This window comes from Euprymna scolopes, chromosome 43, assembly GCF_053919585.1.
Source record: "Euprymna scolopes isolate OS-2025 chromosome 43, ASM5391958v1, whole genome shotgun sequence".
In the NCBI taxonomy this organism is placed as follows: Eukaryota; Metazoa; Mollusca; class Cephalopoda; order Sepiida; family Sepiolidae; genus Euprymna; species Euprymna scolopes.
Window position 1 is genome coordinate 7,121,375 of NC_136524.1, and position 27,900 is coordinate 7,149,274.

A 27,900-nucleotide genomic window follows, 5' to 3' on the forward strand; every position below is an offset into this window, starting at 1 on the left:
AAGAACCTCTCATCTATAAAAACACATTGCTGCAGGACTGCTTCTCTGCAGACTAGAACTTAGTTGTCTTCAAATCTGCAGTCAAGAAATATCTCATAAACCATCTTTTGTAAGTAATCAATTTTTGCCTATTTTTATTCTTTTCCAATCTCCTCATAATATTATTCATCACTGAATTTACAATCAATCCTTATCATTGGGTATCTTTTGGCAACTCAATAAAATCAAGGAATAAACAAACATGAACATAACAGTATTTTATGTAGTATTTGTAAATATTTGTCAACTTTATCTCTGAAGACATGAAAAGGAAAAATCAAGAGCAAAAACTTGCAACATGGAAAAATAAAAAAACTCATCAGTTTTTCTGAGAAATTTTTTTTTTAATTTTTTACAAAAGAAACTCATCATCGTCATCATCATTTTGACGTCCGTTTAACATGATGACCAAGAAATTAACTTCCAAATCAACATGTCTTTGTTTGGTCAAGTCTTTTCCATCATTCCCTTCTATGTTTTCTTTAGCCTTCTAATAACTTGACCTCCGTTATTTTACAGCTACTAAGACAGGAAACTTAGAAACAACAGGAAACTAAGAAACAAAATGGAGTCAGAGTTCAGAGTGCATTGCTTAAATGGAAATGGGAAGAAAGACAAAGTTATTGTATAAAATAAAAAATTAAAAAAAAACTGATATGCATTTGAAAGCTTTTGTTGAAGATATTGCTTATCTCTTTAAAATGTTACAAAACTTGGAATTTTGATTTAATCATATTTTATTGTTTTTCCTAAATATTATGAAAATGAAAAACCAAAAATTTCCAAAAGTAAACATGGAAATAAAAAAGGAATTTGGAAAAAGTGGAAACACAAATAAAATATTTTCAAAAGGAAAATATGACCTTAAATTCTTTTAACGGACAAAATGATGACGATGGTGTACACGCAAAATTCAAACATCTTTCAAATACAAGGAGAAAAATAGTTATTTTTATTTTTGCTGCTAGCATATTTACATATAACTATATACAAAGTTTATTCACACATACACACGCACACATTTCTTGTAGAGATGTCTATTTTTTCTTTCGCTCTTCCTGGCAACGTGGGCAATACCATTTGCCCTTGGGTTTTGTGGTAAGGCCAACACAGGCAAAGTGAAACCATTCAATTGGACACTGGAAAAAAAAAATTACATATAATATATGAGTAAATGCAAGAGTTGGCAAATTTCTTGTATGAATGGTAATGTCAAAATGTCCTTTTCAAGTTAATTCAACTTTACAAAATTTGAACCTTATACACTGCTTAGAATATATATATATCTATTATATAGAAAGGAAGGAAGGAAGGAAGGAAGGAAGGAACTCACTGTGTCTGTGCTCACTATGAACTCAAACATGTCTAGATAAATTTTTATGAAATTTCACACGAAGGTACTTTATGTGCCTGGTAGTGTTCTTAGGTTTTGTATCAGAATGTCTTTGATAAATATCAAAATAATCTGATGAAAGAAGAAACAGGCAATTTTAACCGAAGTCAACACCTTACACAGCCTAACATCACAAGTGCATTTGAGAAGTTTTATTACCACACAAGCCAAAAGACCCGACATAAAACTAACAGTAGGTTCTTTGATACAACAGGGGTGTGTTTAAAATTACTGTTTCTGTTTAGAGCATAACTGAACCAGGATACACGACTTTTGCATTTTAAAGTTTAATTCAAGCCATCATAAAAATAATTTTATAAAATCAACAGTAGGTTCTATACAGTGCAATGTAGACTACAATGTATTGTGGACTAAGTTACTGCAAGAGGCATGTGAAGCTTCCTCCCAGTGCACTGCAATGGGTCCGCAATTAGAGCAGGCAATCAATCGATTTGATTGAAAAATGGGCGATTCCACCGATTTTGATGACAACAGGTCTCCCTGCTAGTGTAAATATATATATATATATATATATATATATATATATATATATATATATATATATATATATTTATTTATTATACTTATAGACACTAGTGTTTCATGCTTTTGCAATCAATCATCATTAAAGGAAGTAACGATTGCTGCTGGTTGAAGGATTTGAACCATGCTACAAAGCCAATTTTGACTTCTAACTGCACTGATGAGCTGATACAGAAGCGACCGTAATAGAGGTCAGTGTACCCAATGATACAGGGCTTAACAGAGCTGAGAGGGAAAAGATAACAAAGTATCAAGGACTTATGTATGATATGAAACGAAATTGGAAATTAAAAGACGTTTCAATTATACCAGTCATCATAGGAGCAACTGGGCTTATGAAAAAGAACTTTAAAAAGTACATAGCAAGCATACCCGGTGAACCAAGTGCAAGTGAAATACAAACGATTGCACTGAAAGGGACGGCTAGAATCCTGAAAAGATCTCTTGGTTGGACTCACTAAAATAGGGGTAAATGTCAGACATCTGGTTGGATGTCCCATCCCCTAGAAGAAAAAGTTTAAGAAAAATGAAAAAAAAAAAAAAGCGAAACAGTACTGTATGTGTGTGTGTGTATATATATATATATATATATATATTAAATAAGCTTTATATAGTAACTAGCAGGTGTTGCCCAAATGTTTGGGGGAGGGGAAAAAAAAAAAAAAATGTTAGTAGGCTGGGAGGTTCAAACCTGAACACGTGAGGTGAAGGCAGAAAAGAAAGTGAAAGAAAACATGACATGTTATACCGCTATGAGGGAGTGGAAGTGTAAAGCGTCAAAATTTATCGAAAGTTAAGCTTTCAACCGTATTTGCTTTACTACGATGTTGAGAAAAACCAGCTCTCCCTCTTGGGGGAGCTCTGGCAGTGTCTTAATGACTAGCAATTGTTGGATATGAAGGGTATTCCCCCACAGTGATCAATGGTGATTGCCTTGAAGACGTGCCGGCCACAAAGGCCAGCGACTTGCCTTGTTTTGATTCAGTTTCACTTTATATGAGAAAGACAAAAAGAAACTGGAAACCAGTTTTTTTTTTTTTTTAAACTTGATCAAAATAAATGTAGAAACGATGACCGTTCGCAAATCGTAGATATTTTATAAAATATAGTATATTATTGGTAAATATTTATTATTGTGGAAGATTTTTCTTTAAATAAAAAAGAAAGAAAGAAAGGAGAACTAAAAGGAATTGTTTTTAGGATCGTAAAATAGGCACATTTTTTTTTTTTATTTTTATACCCGAAAAAGTTCTAATTTTTCCAATTCCCGATACCGATTAATTGTCCCATATACAGGGTGGAACAATATAATTGCTGCCATAGAAAAGGTGACATGATTCCATTTCTATTTGATGAAAACCAGTTTTCTTTTTTTATCACAGACCATCTACTAATTAGCCAGTTATGTACAAATCCCAAGAGCAATAGGAGCCTTCTATCATGTCTAAAAGTGACACAATGTTTAACGAGCGAAATCGGAGATGCGCCGCTGTACAACTCATGCTCTCTACCGATCCAAGTTATGACAACAGAACCATTGCTAGTACCCTAAAAAGGCATCGCTAGATAGCCATGAATAACAGAGACGGCCCAGAGTGATGAAAACAAAGTTTCCAGCCACGGTTATGGGTTTTTTATGTGGTTTCAAGTGAAGGCCACATCATACCACCTCACATCTTTGAAATCAGCTTGAAAATCAACACCAAAGTGTACCTAGATGTGCTGAAGAGTATGCTATCCCCTGGTGCAAGCAGGTGGCCACTGGCAGACCCTTGGAGTGGCAGCAGGATTCGGTGCCAGCCCACAAGTCCAAAGAGACCCAGGCTTGGCTTCAGAAAGAGTGCTACGATCTTGTACCCTTCCCTTACTGCTTCCTCTACTGCCCCGACCTGAACTATTTTGTTTAGTCATATGTTGAGAACATCACCAACATGACCTCCCACAACACCAAACCCAGCCTGATTGATGCCATCTGTAGAGCTCCCGTTGGTGCTTGTGGAAAAGGCATGCTCTCAGTTCCGAACTTGTGTTGAGACGGTAATTGAGGCTGAAGGCGGCTACATTGTAAAGATGTCAGCTCTATTACATAATCAAGTTAGCTGAATTTATTTTTTTCAATAAAAGTTGTATTGTTTTCTTTAGGGCAACACTTATTGTGCCACTGTGTGTGAGAGAGAGAGAGAGAGAGAGAGAGAGAGAGACAGAGAGAGAGACAGAGAGAGAGAGACAGAGAGAGAGAGACAGAGAGAGAGAGACAGAGAGAGAGAGACAGAGAGAGAGAGAGAGACAGAGAGAGAGAGAGAGACAGAGAGAGAGAGAGAGACAGAGAGAGAGAGAGAGAGAGAGAGAGAATAATGTAAATAAAGTAGAGAAATAAAAAAGGAATAAACAATGTGTTCATCAAGGTTTCATCTTTATTTCCAAACTTCCTATGGATGAATGAAATTAAGAAAACAAAACACCAGTACAAATATTTGAAAATATATTTTTGATGTAATGGAATGTATGACCCTGTTCTATTTCAGAAACGGAAAAGTCATTGTGGGGTGGGGTGGGTTGGAAGAGACAAATCTTACTTTCTTTCACAACACTATGCCCCCCCCCCCTCCAAACTTCTTTGTCTCTGAAATGGAACAGAGTCATACATTCCATTACATCAAAAATATATTTTCATTCATCCAGAAGAAATCTTAAAATAAAGATGAAACATTGATGAACACATAACTTGGTTTGTTCCTTTTTTATTTCTCTATACACAGATATTGCATTTAAATCTACATAAGACGCCTGCACAAACTTACTGTAAAAGAATCCTCACATTCAAATGTAATACAAGTATTTAAATACAGTAGTACAATATAATAATCAATAGAGAATTGGCTCTATAATAATAAATACAAAATCTGCATAAATTAAAATATATTTAAGTGCATTTTATGACTAAGCAATGCCATGTGTATAGTACAGTGTGTATATATATATATATATATATATACACACACACACACACACTGTTATATTTAACATATTAAGCTTCTAAGCAAAAAGAATTGATATACACAGAGTGAAATATTAAAAAAATGTTACAAAAAAAAATAAATTAATCAATAAAACAAGAGAACATATATTAGGTTGGTGCAAAAATGTTTTTTGACGTTCAACTTCATGTCAAAAACAGGCATTTTTGCACTAACCTAGTATATATATATATATATATATATATATATATATATATATATATATATAAATGTATGTATGTGTGTGTGTGTGAATCATATATATGTGAATATATACATATAAATGTATGTATGTGTGTGTGAATCACAGTTGCATATTGGTTTTGATGGACTATCATTAGTTATTGTTTTTTAATTCAATAATTGTTTTGCTTTTAATATAAATGTATTTTATTTCCTCAACAAATATTTTGCATTTATATTTGAATGTTCTTTCTTTAAAAAGAATCAACTTCATTTTTATCGGCTTGTAATCAATTTCTAAATTGCAAGTCATGTACAGTTTTTCCTAGAAGTCATTTTTGTTTGCGATACTTTTGAACAAATTTAAAGGCATTTTTATCTAAATGCTTGTTGTGAATACCCTTCACCGATGTGGATGCATATGGTATGTAAAAGAAAAAAAGTACAACTAAAAGTCTTTGTCATACTTACATCTGGATTGTCACAGCCGATCATTTCGCCATAAGACACCTGGTGACACAAGCAATATGTTGGCTCATTTGGGTCAACTGGCATATCTAACACATCTGAGGGGTGCGTAATAGACAACGGCAACGATGGCAATGCATTTTCTGCATCAGGTCTGATAAAAAAAGAAAAATTTTTTTTTTAAATATTTATTTATATATATATATATATATATATATATATATATATATATATATATCTTTATTCGATTGGCAAAATTTTAGAATAATTATAAAGAAGTGAACCATCGCGTAAATTCAATCAACTAAAAATGGAAAACGGGGTGAGGAAAAGAAAAAAAAATATATATAATGGGGCAAGTTATATGTACAATTCAATAAAATAAATAAGTCGCTTAAAAAACGATCGTTAAAATACACCCAAAGCGCTTTTCGTTCAGACTAACATTTTCAAGGGTCATAAGTCTGAAAGTTATTAGTTTTTTTTAGAATATTTGGTAGTGGTATGGAGTAAGAGCGGAGAGGAGGTTAAGAAAAAAAAAACCTGACTACCCAAATAATTCTAATCGAACCGGAGGTTTCTCTGCTTGCACAAAATAGGGGGGTTAGCAATGATGGCAAGTGCTTCGAGGACAGACAGGTGGAACTTTGTGCGTCCTCGGTACAAAACAGAAAAACACTCCGGAGAGAAAACAAGACCGCACTCCTTTTTATCGACCAAGTGTTGGCCGATGGACGATTCTATCAGTTGAGATTTTCTGGTGGTAGGTTGATGATCTCGGATGAAACGGGGAACATGTTGGGCAATTCTGCATATGCATACACAATTAATAACTCAATTTTTCTCTTATAGAAACAAAACATTATAGCAATACAAAGATGCCACATATGTTCAATATCGTCACACTATCTGCCAATATCTTCTGCATGTTTTCCAGCTATATCATAAATTCCTATAATAGTTCAGAAGAGACTCACTCTCCCAAAACAGCCATACTTTTAAGGTTGAAGGTGATTTTAGAAAGGGCTCTAAAATATCTGTTAGATGCCCAGAAGAGACCAGGTATTTTCGTACATTAGCTTCATAATACTGATCGCACCATCATTTATCTTTTCATTCCCCACTTTTAACATTTACCCATTATGTCTACTATGCTTAAATATTGAACGCACCCTTAAGCTGACATGATTAAACTAAAATAAGTAATTTGATTGGCTGCTCCACACTTAAACAGATTGCTTGAACATGTTTTTTGAACATCGGTCGAGAACAGACGACATAGTGTCAAGCAATGCTTCATCTCATAAACACATTTTCTTATATAAAATCAGATAATACCTATCCGTTAATGTTCACATGTATTTACGTGCTGGACATAGTTTTACACGAATGAAACGAACAACAATCAATCATCTTCTGTCTTCATGAAATACTATTAAAAAAGAAAACGGGGAACTACAAAATAATTGCTAAACTTTGTAAAAGGGTAATAATTTTTGCTGTTTCTTAAGCTATTCTAATAAATGCCTCTTAGATTTTAGATTTGAGAATATAATGCTTAAAAACAAGCCACAAACACTTCTCCATTGCCACGTTCTAAATGTAGAGAATTTTCATTTTAAGTAAAATACTACTTAAAAAAAAAAGAAAAGTAAAACAAAATAATTAATAAACTTTGTAGAAGGGTAACTTTTTTTACCGTTATGTTGACTATTCTAATAAATGCCCATTAGATTTCAAATTTGCAAATATATTCTCAAAGACAACAAAAACACTCCACACTTCTACGTTGTTGTCGCGTAAAGAATTTGCACTACTTTTATTTAACACAAAATACTTATTCAAACAAGTCGAAAAGTTACTTTAATGCCGTTTTGTTGGTTATTCTAATTTTAATGAATCGTCTTAGAATAAATTAATTATGCCAAGAATTACAGCTTTTTATGTTAGGGTGAGGGAGCATAGCCAATGACTATCTTTTAGTTCATTTTTAAGCTAATAAAACATTTCCTATTTTAGTCACCTACATTTTGTACATCAATATTCATTAAATTGGTGCTTATGCGGAATAAAGATTGTGCTATGATTAGAATTTTCTAGGTATTTTGCAGAAAAGGCAGAAAGGTGCCCAAATGCCGAGTCAATGAAATCGCAGTAGCCAACATTCTTTAAGAAACATTTAGTCGTTAGCATTGGTTTATTACAACAGAAATATAAACATTTCTTAAAAGAATTATTTTGGATTTCTGTTCTGTTATTAAAAAATAAATATTTATTCATGACCAATGAGTCTTTTCTTATTCATTCATTATTTTTTATAAAAATAAAAAAATTTAAATTCCTATTTTTACACATTAAAGACACTTTTTTTATATTCAAGTGGAAGGTTTTAAGCATATTTCCATTTGCTTTCCGATGCTATGGTACAACAATTTTGTCCATAACTTTCTTACACTTAATTTTCAGCATATAAGTTTTCAATAAATAATATCTCAATGGATTAAAGAATTTTTTTAGCAGTTTATCCAGTCAATATCTTACGTGACTCCCACACGATAATGCGCCCAATAATCATAGTTTATTATTTACAAGGGGAGGGTGGGGATCCTTTCTGGAATCTGTTAAGGTAACATTTTTCTACTGGGCAACAATGACAGTACATGGATTCTGCTTGTGTATAAATATAGTCGTCCACATACAGTACTGTTTCGCTGTATCACAGCGAATCAGTGGGGTGAGACAGGCAACTACCTCAAGCCAGGATTGAAACCCGACTGCCCAAACGACAGTCAAGGCCTCTCACCACTGTGCTATTTGGCATATATATATATATATATATATATATATATATATATATATATATATATATATATATATAGTGAAAGTGTGTGTACATTTCCCTACACAATAGCTGTCAATTTTCAGTCTACAGACTCGAAATTTGATATACAGGGTATGGAGATTTGGGAAAATCTTTGTAATCTGTTTTCGACCAGAAATTTGGCTAATAAGGCGTCAAAGTTCAACGATTTGACCTTTGAGAACTCTACCAAACTCCTCTGACAATTTTGGGTCTAAACACTTGAAATTTTAGATATAGGTTCCTTGGACATGAATCTAACTTAATAACTTGATTTGAGCCCAAAACAATAAATGTTAAGGGGTCAAAGTTAAAAAATTTGACCTCTGCGGTCTCTTTCAAAGTACTCAGGTAATTTCTGGTCTAAACATTTTATAAAGGGTATTCAGAGATAGGGCAAGCTTTTTAATAGGTTTGGTTGAAAATTTGAGCTACCAACATAAATGTATGTATGTATGTATGTATGTATGTATGTATGTATGTATGTATGTTTGCATGTCTGCCTAAAACTTCTGACAGAGGCAATGGATTTTCACAAGATCAGTATCATTTTGAAGCTCGACCCTTCAGATGACAAATACCGAAAAATTGACTAAAAACATTAATTTCTTCACTCTCAACTAGCACTTTTCTACAGGGGTCACTTTTTTCACCAATATTTTCGAAAGTCATCCCCTCTTTTAAAAGAAAAAATATGTGAGAACCTCCTCACCAGATATTTCGGCAGAAGTGATATGAAGAGAAGCTATTCTCACGATATTAAGCACCTTTGTTGCCCGTGTCATGGACCCCTCCCCTCCAAGAATAAATAAATAAAAACAACTTTTCTTTCAATCAATATAGCACAGAGTGCCCATGCAAAAAAAAAAAAAAAAAAAAACGCGGTGTCTGGGCTCAAACATGAAACAAGAGGGAAAGAAGGCAAAACTTTATGGACAAACGCTTTTGCCTAAACCACCAAAAGTACTTATAGCATCATGATGTTCAAAATAAGTGTTTTAAGCAGTTTTAGTTACGTACGTATGCATGACTTGCAAAAAGAATGACGCGAAAAAGGTATCCCTTTTCCAAAAAGTGGTCTAATTGTCCGCTACAGAATGACTTTTTTTCTTTCTAATTTTCACATATTATGCATCTGGGACATTGCCCTTTCAGACGTTAACAGTTTTGACCTGGTCCTATACGGATGTCAAAAGGTTTTAGCAGACATCTCTCCTTTATATAACAGACTAGTGGGGGTGCCCGGCATTGCCCAGATGTTTGGAGGTGTGTGTTGAGCAAAAAAAGTGTTAGTAGACAGGCAGGCTAGAAGGAGGAAAAAGAATGTGAAAAGAAGAGTTGGTAATTAACTTTTGCCCCCCCCCCGGGGGGGGGGGGTATTGGCACAAAGACAAAATAAAAAATTTAAAAAAAAAAGAAAAGAGAGAGAGAGAGAGAGAGAGAGAGAGACAGCCAGCCAGCCAGCCAGAGAGAGAGAGAGAGAGAGAGAGGTGGGATCGAACTCAAAAACGTACGGTAATTAATCATCCTTGTTGTTACACTAAAGAGGACAGTGAATTTATTGAGTTGGAAATTAAGTTAAAAATCATAGGAGTCGGCGCAGAAATGAAAATGGCTTTTAAACCTGGCCTGGGGCCAGTTAAGCTTTTCACTTTCTATTGTGGTATTTGTTTCCCATGAGCTCGTTTTTAATGTGTGTGGGGGGTGTGTGTGTGAGGGGGGGGATGATGATTATGATGGTGAACCCCCCCACCCCCCCAAAGTGGAAACTCCAGCAGTGTCCAAATGAATAGCAATTGTCTGATATGTAGGGTTTTCCCCACATTAATCAAAGCAAATTGCCTTCTAGATGTCCCGGCCTTTGCTTTGATTTAGTTTCGCTTTATTTATACGAAAAAGACAATCAAACACGCGAAAGGATGAAAGAGAGGGAATTTTATAAAAGTTGATGTAAATAAATGTACATTCGACATCCATTAGCAAGTCATAGATATTATAATCTAGGGAGTATATAAAAAGTTCTAAAACATAGTAACCCACTTGAGAACCGCCCGCAAAAAGCCTTTCTTGGACATACAAAAACTTTTGCCTTTTATAGAAGATGAACTTGTTGCCTTAAAGTTCTTCATTAAAATGGATTAATTTTTTAAGTTTTGATATCCACCAGTCGTTAGCTTGGATGGTAATGAATAACATTGGAGCACTAAATATTTTGGTTTCAATTCACGCTGATGTCAACCAAATCATATTTTGTTTTAACTTTTGAAATCACTACTATATATTGGGGACAATATAATAATAAAGAAATGGCTCTAAATTCAAAGTTTGCATAAAATATCATATCTAAGCATATTTTATGACAAAACAGGGCAGCGTGCTAGTCATTTAATATTAACAAGTTGACAAGTGTACTTACTGCACTTGCTGCGCTGATTTTTTGTTTTTCTTCTTCTTTGGTATTTCATCCTCATATTCGGCCTTCATAGACTTTCTTTTTTTCTTGTCTTTTACTTTGATGGCTGATATAAAGAAAATTATTAATCCAATTTAAATTAAGTTAGTCTTCTTTTTACTTTGATGGGAGGGAAAAATTATAAAAATAAACGTACTAATAAAATGTAAATACAAAAATTAAAAAGATATAAAAAAAAATTTAAAAAAATAAAAAATTATTTAAATTAAAATAAATGTAAAAAATATAACTCGCATAAAATAACATTGCAGTCAAGAAAACGGGAAAAACCGATTAAAAATATAGGTATACAAAAAAGAAATGATGCAAACAAAAACTTTAAAAATATTTGTTTTATGGCATTTGATGCCGAATAAAGTTGTCGAATAGGGTGGGGAACTTTTTTTTTTTTTTTACATAGGCATCACCACATTATCAAGGCCAAGAGGTCACTCAAGGATAAGGGTTAAAGAGTGTACAGTAGACATTGGACAATATAGTAATCATTAGTAATGAAAATTTGGTAAATTTGATAACTTATTTGGAACGGCTCATCAAGAACTTATTTACTTTAGACTTGAACACAACCATATTGTAGTCAGCCGGAAAGCAGGAAAACGGAAAACAATTCCACAGGCGTGCAGTTCTAAGAAAGAAGCTTTGTTCATGGAATCTACGTTTAGGTTTAGGCACAGATAAAGAGTGGGGGGAATTATTGATAGTGTTTACAACTAGACGAGTGTTTCTTGTGAAAGTTTGGCGAGGGGGGACCATAGATTGAAGCTCAGTCGAACACTTTCCATGAAAATAACGATACATCAGAGACAAACTCGCAACATCTCTTGCTAATTTAAATAATTTAGATATTCTTGCTAATTTAAATAATTTAGATATTCCAAATAAGCAAGTTGCTCTGCCCACTATATATAATCCTTTAAATAGCATATTTTGCTCTAAAAAAAAAAAATTAAAAAAATAAAAAAATTCACTGTTCGTAGAAAGAAATTTCACAGTATTATCAGGAATGTTACTTTTAGAAAAGAATTCTCAAGAAAGAGAGAGCATAGTATTGACATTGGTAATCCTCTTTGTTCTAAACATGCTTGATACTGAGACATGAAAGATACATTTCTGCACCTTATCAAGAACTTTCCAATGGGACAGAAATTCATCAATCCAAATATGATCACTCCATCGATAAACTAATAGATTTCGATACTCTTGCAGAATTTGACCCAGATCCTCGGGAATTTCTGCCGATCACCGGATAAGCTGAATGTTGTTCAAATGTTGAAACACTAAATCAACTTTTTTTTTGTTATTTGTATAAAAAATAACAGTTTTTAATTATTTTTTTTAGGTGATGAGGAGGTATTTTTCTCTATTTTTTTTAACATTCGTTGGGGGGGAAAAAAAAACAAACAAACAAAAAAAACAAACAAATTTGTAAAAATCTTTTCTATACTTTCACCTAACAATTTATGATTTTCATAAAAATCATTCATCTTTTATTATAAAAAAAGAACTTGTTTACAAAAAAACATTTACTGCCATGCAAAAAGAATAAACAAAAATATAAGTTTTCTTGAAAAAAAACAAACTACTTTCACCGAACAATTTATAGTTGAAAAACACTCATCTTTTCTTGAAAAAAAACAAAAAAAAAAAAACAAAACAATTCTTGTTTATAAAAAAATAAAAAAAATAAAAATGAACAATACGAAATGCAACTTTTCTTGAAAAAATAAATATATATATTATATTCAGTAAATTTACAGTAGTTTTTTTTTATTATTATTATATTTCTATTTTTTTCCAAGTTTGTTGGTTTTGAAATTAGTCTGCGTCTGCTAGTAATCCAAAACAAAAATAAATATTCCCCAACTGTACTGACATGCAGAAGTTCAAGTGTAACATGAACTGACATCTTGCTGCCCAACTCCCTATATAGTACCCCTGTAGCTTATGTCCCTGATAGAAACAACATCTAGGCTGGCTTGGACATACCCTAAGATTGGCCCCAGAGAGAACTGCCAATGAATTACTCCAATGGACCTCAGACAGGAAAAGAAAATGAGGAAGACCAAAAATGAACTGGAAGCAGACAATTAAGAGAGATTTGATTGCAATAGGAAGAAACTGTGGGATGTTATGGCTTCATATCGAAAACGATGGTATACTTTTGACTGCCTCATGCATCATTGGAGTTTGTCATTTTGTTCCGCCATAAGCACCAATGAACAAATGATGAAGAATAAAAGAAAAGTCATACTGGAACAACCTTCATATTCATTTAATCTTCTTTTATGTCACTTTTCTTCAAGCAAAAAGTGATCAAGGAAACGCGTTTTAAAGGATGACAAAATGATAGACAAATGGATTAGACTAGAATGTATCTAGAAAAATGAGAAATGATAATTTATTGCTTTAAATTGAAATAAATTATAGATATTTTTCAAACATCTTACATATTTTTTTAATGTTTCCCACCATCACATTCAATTTAACATTCGATTTACACGTGGACAGTTTTAAAGAATTGTTTTCCAAACTAACTTAATTCTGTCTTAATCTTTCTTTCCAGTTCCTTATGATTTCTTTCCATATTTTCCTTGGCCAACCCCTGTAAACTAATTCTGTTACCTTAACTATTCTACATTTATTGAAACAAGAACTTTCATTCATTCTTTCGACATGACCATACCATTTAAGTTTCCGAGTTCATTAGAACTTTCATTCATTCTTTCGACATGACCATACCATTTAAGTTTCCGAGTTCATTAGAACTTTCATTCATTCTTTCGACATGACCATACCATTTAAGTTTCCGAGTTCATTAGAATTTCATTCATTCTTTCGACATGACCATACCATTTAAGTTTCCGAGTTCATTAGAACTTTCATTCATTCTTTCGACATGACCATACCATTTAAGTTTCCGAGTTCATTAGTACTTTCATTCATTCTTCCGACATGACCATACCATTTAAGTTTCCGAGTTCATTAGAACTTTCATTCATTCTTTCGACATGACCATACCATTTAAGTTTCCGAGTTCATTAGAACTTTCATTCATTCTTTCGACATGACCATACCATTTAAGTTTCCGAGTTCATTAGAACTTTCATTCATTCTTCCGACATGACCATACCATTTAAGTTTCCGAGTTCATTAGAACTTTCATTCATTCTTTCGACATGACCATACCATTTAAGTTTCCGAGTTCATTAGAACTTTCATTCATTCTTTCGACATGACCATACCATTTAAGTTTCCGAGTTCATTAGAACTTTCATTCATTCTTCCGACATGACCATACCATTTAAGTTTCCGAGTTCATTAGAACTTTCATTCATTCTGTCGACATGACCATACCATTTAAGTTTCCGAGTTCATTAGAACTTTCATTCATTCTTTCGACATGACCATACCATTTAAGTTTCCGAGTTCATTAGAACTTTCATTCATTCTTTCGACATGACCATACCATTTAAGTTTCCGAGTTCATTAGAACTTTCATTCATTCTTTCGACATGACCATACCATTTAAGTTTCCGAGTTCATTAGAACTTTCATTCATTCTTTCGACATGACCATACCATTTAAGTTTCCGAGTTCATTAGAACTTTCATTCATTCTTTCGACATGACCATACCATTTAAGTTTCCGAGTTCATTAGAACTTTCATTCATTCTTTCGACATGACCATACCATTTAAGTTTCCGAGTTCATTAGAACTTTCATTCATTCTTTCGACATGACCATACCATTTAAGTTTCCGAGTTCATTAGAACTTTCATTCATTCTTTCGACATGACCATACCATTTAAGTTTCCGAGTTCATTAGAACTTTCATTCATTCTTTCGACATGACCATACCATTTAAGTTTCCGAGTTCATTAGAACTAAGCTTTGCATAACAGATTAAACAAAACTGAAAGGGATGAACTGCTTTTTCTTTTGTAAAGCAGTTTTTAAGATTTACTTACTCGGTCCTTCTTTTGGCTTTGTGATGCTCTTCTCTTTCAGGTCAGCCTCGAATCGTGCAAGGTCAGCATCAAGTTTGCGGATGTGCTTATCAACCTACAATGTCAAAAAATTATTTTAAATAAAATAAAACAGGATAACAAGCAAAACTAACTTTAAAATTTCAAATCTTTTTTGCAATTGTTTCTGTGTATATTTTGCCTTGCTGAAAATTCCTGTAATTTCATTTGTAAGAACAGAAACCCATTCTTAATTTCATTTGTAAGAACGGAAACCCATTCTTAATTTCATTCGTAGGAACGGAAACCCATTCTTAATTTCATTTGTAAGAACGGAAACCTATTCTTAATTTCATTTGTAAGAACGGAAACCCATTCTTAATTTCATTTGTAAGAACGGAAACCTATTCTTAATTTCATTCGTAGGAACGGAAACCCATTCTTAATTTCATTTGTAAGAACGGAAACCCATTCTTAATTTCATTTGTAAGAACGGAAACCCATTCTTAATTTCATTTGTAGGAACGGAAACCCATTCTTAATTTCATTTGTAGGAACGGAAACCCATTCTTAATTTCATTTGTAGGAACGGAAACCCATTCTTAATAAACAAAAATTATTTAACTCTCCAGTGTCGCAGGATAATTTTTTTACACCTACAATTTAGATTTCTAGTGTTTCCATGAAACTGCAAGTATGGACGAACTAATGTACAAATTTCATTGAAATATAAAATATTTCATAAGCAGAAGAATATTAGAAGATAAATACTAGAAACAATAACAGATTGAGATTTGTGATGGATTAAATATTTTAAAACCCATTAAAATATTTTAATAATAAACAAAGGTGATTGTAACAAAAAGGAAATATTTGAAACAATAACGGTTTGGAGTTTATTTTAGCAATATTTTCAGTTAACAAGTTATTTTCCATATTTACTAGATTCATGTTGTAATGCCTACAAATTCCAATTGCCTAAAAATGATTTTCTTCATAAAAATTAAACTACTTATCAATTTATGTGATTTTTTGATATATATTTTTTGTTTTGTCATACAGATTTATATCTATTTTGTGGACAAGAAGCAACTCCTCTAGCCACTTCATGAATTTTTTTTTTTTTTTTTTTTTTTTACAAAGGCGTCACCACATTATCAAGGCCCAGAGGCCACTCAAGGATAAGGGTTAAAGAGTGTACAGTAGAAATTGGTCAATATAGTAATCATTAGTAATGAAAATTTGGTAAATTTAATAACTTATATGGAACGGCTCATCAAGAACTTATTTACTTTAGACTTGAATCAAGGTTTTTCGAATTCCTCCAAGTCTTAATCTTCACAACCAAATTAACATTTTCACTTTTCCAAGTGTCATAAAAGGGAAAAAGTCAGCCTTTTTTTATTTAAAAATTTTGTGTTTGGAAAAAAAAAAAAAAAAAAAAAAAAAAATCATTTTATTTGTAATTAGTTGTAATTTGCGATTAACTAAATGACTCCTCTTTGACTAAGCTTCTATCTATCACTTTTATCCTCTCCCACTGTGCTCCGCCCTCTTCCTTAGCTAATTTTATTTTATATGCTGCATTATGAACAGCTGAAGGTAATAAAAAGTAACAATAAAAATCAAAAAGGGAATATTATCACAAGTAGTGATACTATTGACCCATATCTTTAGAGAAAAAAAAAAAGATATCGTGAACAGAAACCCTAACTCAAATGCTATTCCCTGCACCACCTTCAATATGTGGCTGAAAAAAAAAAAAAAAAAAAAAAAAAAAAAAAAAAAAAGAGACTTGGTACAAATCAAAGGTTGATGCAATCTGTCAGCTGCCCAGTCACTTAACACCTTACACACAAGTGCTAAATGCTTCTAAACCATCATAGCAAAATAAAACTTTTTTTTTCTTTTACTTAGGAGTCATCACATATCAAGACTCGTTAGCCACTCGAGGATAATAGTTAATGAATGTAAGGTGGTAGTGTAGTAATTGTTAATGATGTAAAATTGGATAAAATTAGATTATTAATGGGGGACAGCTAAACAAGAACTTGTTCACATTGGATTAGAAGGCTACAATATAGTATTCAACAGGGAAGCAGAACAGTATTCCATAAGCGGGCAGTTTTGAGAAAGAAGCTTTGTTCATGGAATCTTTGTTTAGATTTAGGCGCACAGAGTGAGGAAATTATACATAGTAGTTGTAGTTAGTCAAATGTTTTTACGTTTGGCAAGGGGAAATGATAAATTAGACAAGCACTTGCTGTGAAAACGATAGAACAGAGACAGACTTACAACATCTCTTCTGTGAGAAAGGGGTTGCAGGGAAGAGAAAAGAGTATCTCCTGCTGTTTCGAAGCCATCATAGCAAAATGAAATATCACCAGTTTGATGAAGTGTAGTCAGAGCAGAGGCGAACAAACTCCTGCTCGACTTCCAAATCATACAATAAGCCAAATAACACGGAAATCTCAAAACTACTACTGTGCCACTATGTAAAATTGTTGGAAACCCAGATTAATGTTAACACATTCTTCAAGACAAAGAATGATAAAATTAATTTTACTGCCTGGAGGAGATATTTTATGATTATTTCATGCCGTTGCGAGATTTACTTTAATAATACCAGAAATGCAACTAGAATTTTTCAATTTTATATTGGAAGGCATCAAATCATTTGCAAAAGTTTTAGAATTTTGGAAATTCAATGAAAAATCTTTACCATTTCGTATGTCTGCATGGCCAGCTGGACCTTCTCATCACCAAAGCCAAGACTCTTATTGTATTGTGAGTTAATATTGTCGAGGTGAGCTACACGCCTGTCAATATTCATTGTACGTACATTGCGAAGGAAGAGGTCAGCTATTTTTTCAATTTCTTTCATTGTGTCTGCAAAAAGGAAAACAAAAACGATGGTGTATATACACTTGAAAAAAAATAAAATAAAGTTTAATACAAAAGTTTCACTTTGATAGGTTATTAGGTAAATTCTGTAAGGTAGGTTTAATCAGTAAGCTAAATATTTGGAACAACTTAAATATCTAAATGTCCTAATGCTGTCTTTTTTAGAGATGTTTTTTATTATGCCTTACGTGACTGTTCATGCCTTTGGTCAGAAATGGTAGATGATGCATGAGAGAGAGAGATGGTGTGTGAGAGATATAACGAGAGAGAGAGAGAGATAGCGTGACAGAGAATATGAGTTAGCAAGAGAGGGTGAGAAAGATGTCGTCAAGCACAGGATGGAGAGGATGGCTGCAGAAGGCCACTTTGTGACAACAGGACTTAGTTCCATGTCACGCCTCTAGGACCCCCCCCCCCTCAAATCGGATGTCTGAGAATTTGTCAGATTTCATAAACACACACAATGTAATTCATTTTCCCCGATTATTATGGTAGTCAATGCACAGTTAGGGATTAATAGGATTAAGATTTAATACAAAAATAAACACAAATTTAACCACGTTAAAACATCAATTTGGCATAAAATATTCATGCTTAGTCGACAAGCTATAAACTTATGATTATGCCAGTTTTTCAAAAAAAAAAGTCTAATATATTTATATTATATATATATATATATATATACACACATATATAGTACGCAATTCATTTCGACTTACCTTGTGCTCGTTGATCAAGATCCCGCATAAGAGTGAAATTCCGCTGGAGTTCACTTGGCAAAGATTCCAAGCCTGAAAATTAAAGAATTTTTTTTTCAAAAACATACTTAAAAAATAAAAATAAAAAAATAAAATAAATTTTTTTCACATACATAGTTTAGTATTAATAATAGTTGTTTCCCCAATCAGAACAAAGTTAAGCACAAAGCAGAGTTCTAAGGTAGAGGATATTCAGCTTTCTCCTAAAGCATTGTAGGAAAAGTCAGAAATATTTTGTGAAATTAGAAGCCAAATATGGTTAAGTCATTGTTATGGTTGCCTTTAAATGCCACAGAATTGATTATTAAAAAATCCAAATAACTTAGTTGTTAGTACTCATGAGATCAATGAATAAAAAAAAAAAAGAAAAAGTTCCTTTTCAATATCAAGTAACAAACTATGCTCACGTACATGTACTGCGCCTTACGTTATCTATATATATAAAAGCGAAAATGTGTATGTATGTTTGTATGTGTGTTTGTAACGACGAACGATTCTACGCACGCGTCAGATGACGTCATGACCTGATTTACTTTAAATAGTTGAAAAACTGACTAAATTTCATGTACGTTGTGTTAGCTCAGTTGGTTAGCGCGTTGGTTCATTATCTAAACGTTTTGGGTTCAAATCATGAAGTGAGATGTCTTTTTTTTTTTTTAAATTTAAATATTGAACCAGTGTTATTTAAGCCATTTTTCACGTAACGTTCGTTTTTCTGTTTTTTTTTTTTTTTACTTCGCTTATTCACCCCCGACCACACACCCAAAAACACCCGGGTACCCACCGATTTTTAAAATTTTAATATCGAAACAGGTTTATTTAAGCCATTTTTCACGTGTTCGTTTTTCTGTTTTCGATTTTTACATTTAACATCGTTCGTTTGCCTTTTTTTTTTGTTTTGTTTTGATTAACCCACCCACTTAAGTTTTAACGTTCGTTTTTATGTTTTCTTTTTTTTACTTCGCTTATAACAAACAAACCTGGTCATTGACCTCATTTGCTGTCGTTGTCGTAACGCTCGACGACTTCCGTGCGCGCACCTGTCAATTTGGTTCTTACTTAAATAAATTCAAACATCTTTCAGTAACTCATTCTGGCTGGCCGATTTTATTTTCAAACTTTGCCTCAGGGCTTCAGGTTCGATCCTACAACTTTACCCCCCCACCCCAGGTTTTTTTTATTTGTTTTTTTATTTAACAGCACACACACCTCCAAACACCCAGGCAATGCCGGGTACCCCCGGCTAGTCTCTATAAAAAAGCGAAAATGTATGTGTGTATGTATGTTCACTTTTCATGCATGTGATGTCTGAGAAAGGCTTTTTTCCAAGAAGCGATCGGTTGGCTAACTTAAAACTTTTTATGTTACATCTAAATGATAATATCTACGAGTTAACGAGGGTCGCCTGTCTATTTAATTTGCCTGAATTTGAAAAACTAAATATTGAACATTTTTCGATCGCGTGTGTGGATTGGGCTTTTTCGTATAATAATAAAAGCGAAACGGTGCGATCGTCCAAAAGTAATCAGCTTTGATCAATGTGGAGTTTCTCCTTATATCAGACAATTGCTATTCAATTTGGACAATCTCCTTTTTATGGGAAGCTGGTAGGATCGAACCCGAAGCTCTGAGGCGAAGTTTGAAAATAAAATCGGCCAGCCAGAATGAGTTACTGAAAGATGTTTGAATTTATTTAAGTAAGAACCAAATTGACAGGTGCGCGCACAGAAGTCGACGACAACGTAAGCAATAGCTATTCAGCAAATGAGGTCATTGACCAGGTTTGCTTGTTATAAGCGAAGTAAAAAAAAGAAAACGAACGTTAGAACTTAAGTGGGGTGGGGGAGTGGGGTAATCAAAACATTGAAAAAAAAAACAAACACAAAAAATTAACGTTGTTAGATGTAAAAATCGAAAAAAACAAAAAAGAAAACAGAAGAACGAACACGTGAAAAATGGCTTAAATAAACCTGTTTCGATATTAAAATTTTAAAAAAATCGGTGGGTATCTGGGTGTTTTTGGGTGTGTGGTCGGGGGTGGATAAGCGAAGTACAAAAAGAAAAAACAACAACAAAAAAAACAGAAAAATGAACGTTACATGAAAAATGGGTTAAATAACACTGGTTCAATATTTAAATTTAAAAAATCAAAAAAAAAAAAAAAAAAAAAAAAAAGAAAAAAAAAAAGAAAAAGACATCACACCATGATTCGAACCCAAAACGTTTAGATAATGAACCAATGCGCTAACCAACTGAGCTAACGCGACGTACATGAAATTTAGTCAGTTCTTCAACTATTTAAAGTAAATCAGGTCATGACGTCATCTGACGCATGCGTAGAACCGGTCGTCACGAGAGGACCATTTTTTTGTTGTCCCCCCCCCCCGGTCGAAAATTGTCGATTTCAGGGTGAAAAAATGAATGTATTTGGCAAATTTTTCCTGCGAAGGATGGGGCTTCAATATGATAACAAGTTTGTGAATTTTCGCTGTGTCTGTCGAAAGTTTTTAGCAGACATACAATCACACATACAAACACACATACAATCACACATACACACATTTTCGCTTTTATTTACAGTCCTTTTATTTAAAGACAGTGAGTTCTTTAAACAGTTCACTTCTTGTAAGTAAAAAAAAAAAAAATACTTGAGCTGAGATTGAAACCAAAACCTAAAGACAGCGAGTCAAGTACGATAACCATTACGCCAGCTTGACAATATTTTGAAAGCGTTTTAAAAATCTTATTCTTAACATAAAGAATCTGTCATGTGAACCACTCACGCATATATATTCATGAAATAGTTGACAAATGGATAAAAATCCGATAATCCCCACATACTAATTTTTCAATTCTAACTCCTAAACAGCCCTTTTTTTGGATGAAAACGTTAAAAAGTTTTCCACATATCTGAATATCTATATACCAACTTTCAAGTCTGTAGATCAAAGATTCGTTGAGTATATAGGTTCAGAAGTGTCCTCATAGATATAAAGATATTCGTTTAAACCAGACCTGAATAATCCTTAAAATCAGTTTTCTTTACAGGTGAGTGTTTAGTTGGTACAGATCGGCATTTTGATCTGTACTTGATACTTTCTACAAAAAAAGTCAGGCACAAGGTGGATTTTAACTCGCGTGGGGAGATCTAACCCTTAAATGTTATGGTTAACCTACCATAACAGATTCTGAAAAATTCTGCAGAAATAAGCAGGCTCCTCATTGATTGGTTTGACTGCCCACGATTTTGTTTGGACCTATCAGATTGATTGTTAACTGCTGAAGCGTATTCTTGGAACTATTTTTAGGTTTTTGGTGGCACTAGTTTTCACAAGTACAACAGGTCAAATAGACATAAGAAACATCGTTCGAGGCATGTAGCCTCAAAACCTTTGTCTCATTAAGACGTATTAATGCTCTAACATGGGGCGAAATTTTATTATCATTTGCAAATACCAATGCCCTTATGTCGGGCAAAATATTGTATTCTTCGCACACTTGTGCTCTACGATTGATTGGCTTTCTTCGTTACTTATATGTCTCCGAGACGAATAGGTCTACATTTTGACCTGCCCTTCGGACAGTGATTTACAGTGAACTCCATGATGACTATCAGACTTACAGCATTCATCCTTGGAAGGCATCACTTAACTCATCAACTTGTAACTATTCTTCGAACAGCGTGGAGTCTTGAATCCTGCCGACGCAAAGATATACCATGAACTACTACCCTTACAGGTGTTACCAGATCTGTTTTGGCAGAAAGCTGAAGATGGCACATCTTTTGCAATTTAGATCTTTTTTACTTTAATAAAATTTACGTTGAAGTTTAAAGGTGAGCCTGTTGTGATTTCTGTTTACTTACTTCGTTCTGTGAAGAGCAAAACAGAGGTGAGGTAATATCTCACACGGGCACTGAGGTATTATTGTAGATGAACATCAGTGATGTTCATCTACCAGCTATACCCCCTCCCCTCAAGAGATTTTACTTTTTTTTTTTTTCTTAAACGTAAAATGATCTCATTTCCGGGTAGCATTTTAAAGGAGGGAGTTGCTTTACAATCCACAGAGATACAAAAAAAAAATTGTCAAATAAATACATTACAACAAATGTTGTCAAAAGAAAAAGTTAGTTTTCTACCTAACTAAAAAAGTTTTCAGCATTTTAATGTTTATTCAGTTCTATAACCAAAAGTAGTGAAGAACTGAAGGAGTTAATTTGGTACTTATATAATACGGAAAATGCTGAAATAATAGCGTTATTATTTTAGAAAAAAACATGGAGGCAAGAGTGGACACTTTGTTTGAAAGTTATTCTGTACTTTCATCTAACAATGGGTTTGTATTACTGTACAGATAGATTCGAAAAAGTTGTCAAAAAACAAATATATAACAAATAAATGTTATCAAAGGCAAGATAAGTTACTTTTCTACCAAACTGGATATATTTTTCATGATTTTATTCAATGTAACATTTATTCAGCTCGAAAACCATACAGTGTTTATGAATTGGAACATTCAAGATGGCGTCTTATTCTCTCTTTAACACGGTAAGTGTGGGAAAAGATGTTATAAATAAAAAACCGGATAAAATACTGTTAAAAACTCGGTTTTATTTATAACACCTTTTTCCATACTTACGGTGTTAAAGAGGGTGTGAGACGCCATCTTGAATTTTCGAATACATCGGTAAACACTATGTTTTTCGAGCTTAATAAATATGTTACATTGAATAAAAACACAAAAAATGGCTTTGTTTTACTGTACACATAGATTCGAAAAAGTTGTCACAAAACAAATATATAACAAATAAATGTTATCAAAGGCAAGATAAGTTACTTTTCTAACTGGATATGTTTTTAGTGTTTATATTTAATGTAACATGTTTATTCAGCTCGAAAAACATAGTGTTTACCGATGTATTCGAAAATTCAAAATGGCAGCCGACTCTCTCTTTGAGGCGGTAAGTTTGGGAAAATGAGTTATAAATAAAAAAACAGACAAAATACTGTTAGAAACTCGGTCAATATATGTTACCGTGACATAGGCCGACATATATTCGGCGGGTTTTTAACAGTATTCTGACTGGTTTTTTCATTTATAACTCCTTTTCCAAAATTTTTGTTCATCTCCAAAGTCAGTAATTTTGTAGATTAACACCCTTACCTTACTCACCCTCTCTACAATAAATGAATTCTATTTTTTTTTTTTTTTTCGATCCCTAAAAGAAAAAGTAACAATTATTTTCGAATTTAGAGTGCGTGGATCTGTTTCGTATATAAATTTAACGTGGAATAATTCTCCCATTTCTTGGCTATTAGAAATTAACTGTTTAGTTTTATTCATTTTACATTATTAATCCGAAGATCGAGTAGCAAGATCCTAAAACAATCATTGTTACATTAAATAAAAACACTAAAAACATATCCAGTTAGTTAGAAAAGTAACTTATCTTGCTTTTGATAACATTTATTTGCTATATATTTGTTTTGTGACAACTTTTTCGAATCTATGTGTACAGTAAAACAAACCCACAATGATGAGCCCCCCCCCCCAATATAGACTTAGTAAGGGATGAATTTTTCTCACATTAAAACCCGATACTGTGTATAAGTCAACTATAGGGAGGCAAATGTGATAAGTACAATACACACGGACAAGCACAAAACTATGAAAAAGTTAGTATTTAAATATTACGCATAGGATACAAAATGAACATAAAATATCTTTTTTTTTCTTTTTGGGATTTACGTATCTGGAGAAGATAAGTTGTACTGAAATTGTCATAAAATGAATTTCAAATTATTAAAAAAAAAAAAAAATTCAGTCATTTATACAAAAGTAAAAATTAATTCGAGGTATACGTGTGTAAATATTAAAAAAAATCATAACAAGGTTCAATATGGCAGCATATATACACATTTTTAAATAAACATATATCTACATAAATGAATGAGAATAAGATAAGAAAAATAAAATTAAAGAAAAAGGTATATATATATATTTCTTACTGTCCAGGTAATGTTCGAGGTACATTGCAGTCGCCATTATTATTGTTGTTATATTTTTTTTTTAATTATTTAATTTCGGCGGGATTTTTTACCCCCCCGGGGCGTGGCACGGAAAATCACGTGTCCCCCAAAAAAATAAAAAGAAAAAAAAAAAAGAACACTAAAGAGGACCTTGTCTGATAGATCGAAATTTAAAGTAAGTAAATAAATAAATTACTTATTTGATTAATTAAAAAAAAATAAGATGTGTATGTGATTTGTTTCTAGAGGTTGTATGTTTTTAAAAAGGTTTTTATAATGCATTGAAAGCAAAGACTGACGAAAAAATCGGATAATGCCGGAAATTGGCGAAATTGTAACCGAAGTTTAACGAAACTTTTAATTTTTGGGAAACTTAAAAATGTATATTCTTTCGGTAACGAAAACGTATATTATACAAATATAAATGTATATAACTTATAAATTATTATAACTTCAAACGTACATATTTTTTATGATCATCGGAATCTGATAAGTAGGTAACGGAAGTTGACGATTTCTTTTTTGATGTCGAAGTTTAACGAAGCGTCTTTAGAGTGAACGGAAACTTACGGAATTTCACTCTATCTTTTTCTTTCTTTTTTTTTCCCCTCTCTTATTTTTATTTTTTTCTTTCTCTTGCTGTTTCTCTCCTTTTTATACTCCTCTTTTATTTTTTCTTCATTGAATGAGGTCAATAATTTTTTAACTATTTTAATTCTTGTTTTTTTCTTAAGACTTCGTATTTTTCTTTCTCACAACCATTTTTCTTTCACTTTCTTTCCTAGTTTTCATTCATTCTTTTTTATCATTTTCTTTCATTTTAATTTTTATTATTTATTGTTTATGCCTAAATTTTAAAATTCTGCTTAGCTATTGCGCTCTGTTATCAGTTCTTTCTACTTTATTTTATTCTTCTTTGGTTTTATTCTTTCTTTCTAATTTTTCATTCTTTCTTTCTTCTTCTTTCTTTCGCCGCATGAAGCAACAAACAGGAAGTAGTAGCAAGAGGAAACTCAGTAAACCTGAGTAGGAGGCAATGAAACCGGAAGTAGTAGTAATAGACATTCCTTAAGAGAGTAAAGAAAGAGGTAGAGAGAGTAGTCATAAGGGAGGAGGACGGCGTTTTGTAATTTTATCAACAAATAATGGCGTCAAAGTTTCACAATAGGACGGGATCGTTGGTAAAATTGTGTAATGGCAATAAAACTGCGAAAAGAAATAATCCGACTCAGGAATTTAGCAATGCCGTCGTCCTTAGCAGCGAACCGTTGCTTGACGGGCAATTGTTTGAGGTCAGGATAGACAAGAAGGTAAGAGCGAATATGGGTTTTAACTATGCAAATCTACCTGATTAGCTATCTCTACATATGTATACATATTATTTTGTTTATATACACATGTATTTAACAGTCTAAATTACTCCTCCACATATATATAGATTTATGCATGCATTACAGAAAAAAGAGAGTATATATTAAAGAATATATTTTATATTGATTTTTACTTATTCATAAATAAAGCATACACATGAGAAAAGGTGGTACTCATGCACTTATTAATCCGTGTTGAAATAATAACGTTATTATTTAAAAAGCCATTCTTAACATGGGAAGGGGAGGGTGTTTTGTGCCTATTCTGTACTTTAACCTTACAATTGAATAAAAAAAAATCATAAAACTTTAATTAAACTTGGAAATACGATTTAAAAAATAGCGCGGATCATTAAGTGCAGTACTGCACTTAATGATCCGCGCTATTTTTTAAATAATTATTCAATACACTACTACACTGCAGTAGTGTGTATAGATATTGAATAATTATTAAAAGTATATTAAAGACATAAAATCTATATCTGTCTATATTATTAAATATGTGTGTCATACATATATATGCAGATTTGTGCATAAGAATGTACATAATCCGTTTTTAAGCGCCTTTTTCTGAAGCTAACACTTGATTTCTACATGAGGTATCCGAGTGTTTATTCAAAATTTACCTCATCTCTCAAATGTTGAATTTGTCAAGAGCACTAACTACCCAATTAGTCACTTATAGTTTATTTTTTTTTATGTGTGTTTTTTTTCTGAATTTCAGGACAAGAATTAATCTTGTCTTGGTGGAATATCCAACTAAGTGGTGTTACATGTGCTAACGTTATTTGGAGAAAGTGCAAGTATGCTCGTATGAACTAGTGTATAACCATGCTGAGGAGATATTTTGGCCTTGGAATGCTATTTTGATTATTTCGTAACGGTTGACTTGGGGAGAATCCTGATGTCAGGTTATCATGACTAACAGCTAACACCTGTAAAGATAGACAGATGACACCTTAGAGTAGTGTCCAATAAAGTCGAACTATATGCACATAGTGTGTTGAATGAATATATGTATGTATGCGTGTGTTTATATATGCACGTGTGAGTAAATGCACTAAAAATTGGTACAAACCTGTATTTGTTCATCCTGTAGATAAAAAGAATAAGGGGGGGGGGGAATCTTGTCACCTCATATGCAAATGAGATGTTTCCAGTTTAAATAAAAGGCCTGATTTTTTTAGAGACTCACTTAAGTTTGTATTTGGATGTTGGAATAGTAAGTTTTGACAGTAGAGTGTCGGGTGTTGAAGTAACAAGCTTTTTGGCACCAATGTGTCGAATTTAACCTTGGAAATTGTTAATTGGAAGTGCAGTATAATTAACAATCTATTGGGATGAGTGTAGAATAGTTAACATTTTATAGTTTAATCAAAAGCTATTTCAGCAAAATGGAGAATAATGGGTGAACAAGTGAGGTTAAGCAGTGACATCGTGAAGCTGTTTACTTAAGATGGACGATGTGCTTGTATAGCTTAATAAGATGAGGCTAGTTGTAAAACTGCAAAAAATTGATGTAGCAATGTTGAGTCCATCATCATTTATGGAAATGGAAGAGAATGATCAGATCGATGCCAAGAGCATTGAGAGAAGATTGAAACAGCATTTTCTGAGGGAGGGTGCTTTTGAGGTCTATAATAAGCTCAAAAGAGTTACCTGGATTCGAGAATCAGTGGATGTATATGCAGCAGAAATAAGGCGACTAGCAGGATTGGCTGGATATATGGGACCAAGCCTTGAGAAGACTGTTAAAATGTTTGTAAGTGCTTTTCCTGACCACATCTCTATGGAACTGTAATGATTGATATGTAAACCATGAAAGAAGAGGAAATTTTGAAGCATGCCATGGAAACATTCCGATGAACTGGGGGCAGTTGCAACTTCTTCTGTGC

At 32.8% G+C, this 27,900-nt stretch overlaps 2 protein-coding genes across 6 annotated transcripts in view; one reads left to right on the plus strand and one right to left on the minus strand.

The window, feature by feature from the left end:
* Positions 1-362: 362 nt before the first annotated feature.
* LOC145268447 (inhibitor of growth protein 4-like) lies at positions 363-27,899 on the minus strand. 4 transcript variants are annotated; one of them, XM_080124011.1, is made up of 7 exons: positions 27,665-27,899; positions 18,565-18,636; positions 17,664-17,830; positions 14,945-15,038; positions 10,920-11,022; positions 5,647-5,797; positions 363-1,178 (listed from the first exon to the last, which is right to left on the minus strand). In XM_080124011.1, exons 2-7 carry the CDS (start codon positions 18,590-18,592, stop codon positions 1,077-1,079), a joined length of 645 nt encoding a protein of 214 aa, XP_079980137.1. In that variant the 5' UTR covers positions 18,593-18,636; positions 27,665-27,899; the 3' UTR covers positions 363-1,076. The 4 variants fall into 4 exon arrangements, with proteins under 4 accessions (XP_079980137.1, XP_079980138.1, XP_079980136.1 ...); XM_080124012.1 differs by lacking the exon at positions 27,665-27,899 and adding an exon at positions 25,099-25,235; XM_080124010.1 differs by lacking the exon at positions 27,665-27,899 and adding an exon at positions 24,615-24,950.
* The window catches only part of LOC145268445 (neuralized-like protein 4), a 164,551-nt gene continuing 162,057 nt past the window's right edge, over positions 25,407-27,900 (plus strand). Inside the window, exon 1 of one of the 2 annotated variants that reach the window (XM_080124008.1) lies at positions 25,407-25,945. In XM_080124008.1, coding sequence (XP_079980134.1) covers positions 25,781-25,945 — 165 coding nt within the window. In that variant the 5' untranslated portion in view covers positions 25,407-25,780. The remainder of the gene's footprint in view (positions 25,946-27,900) is intronic. The other variant, XM_080124009.1, reaches the window with a different exon arrangement.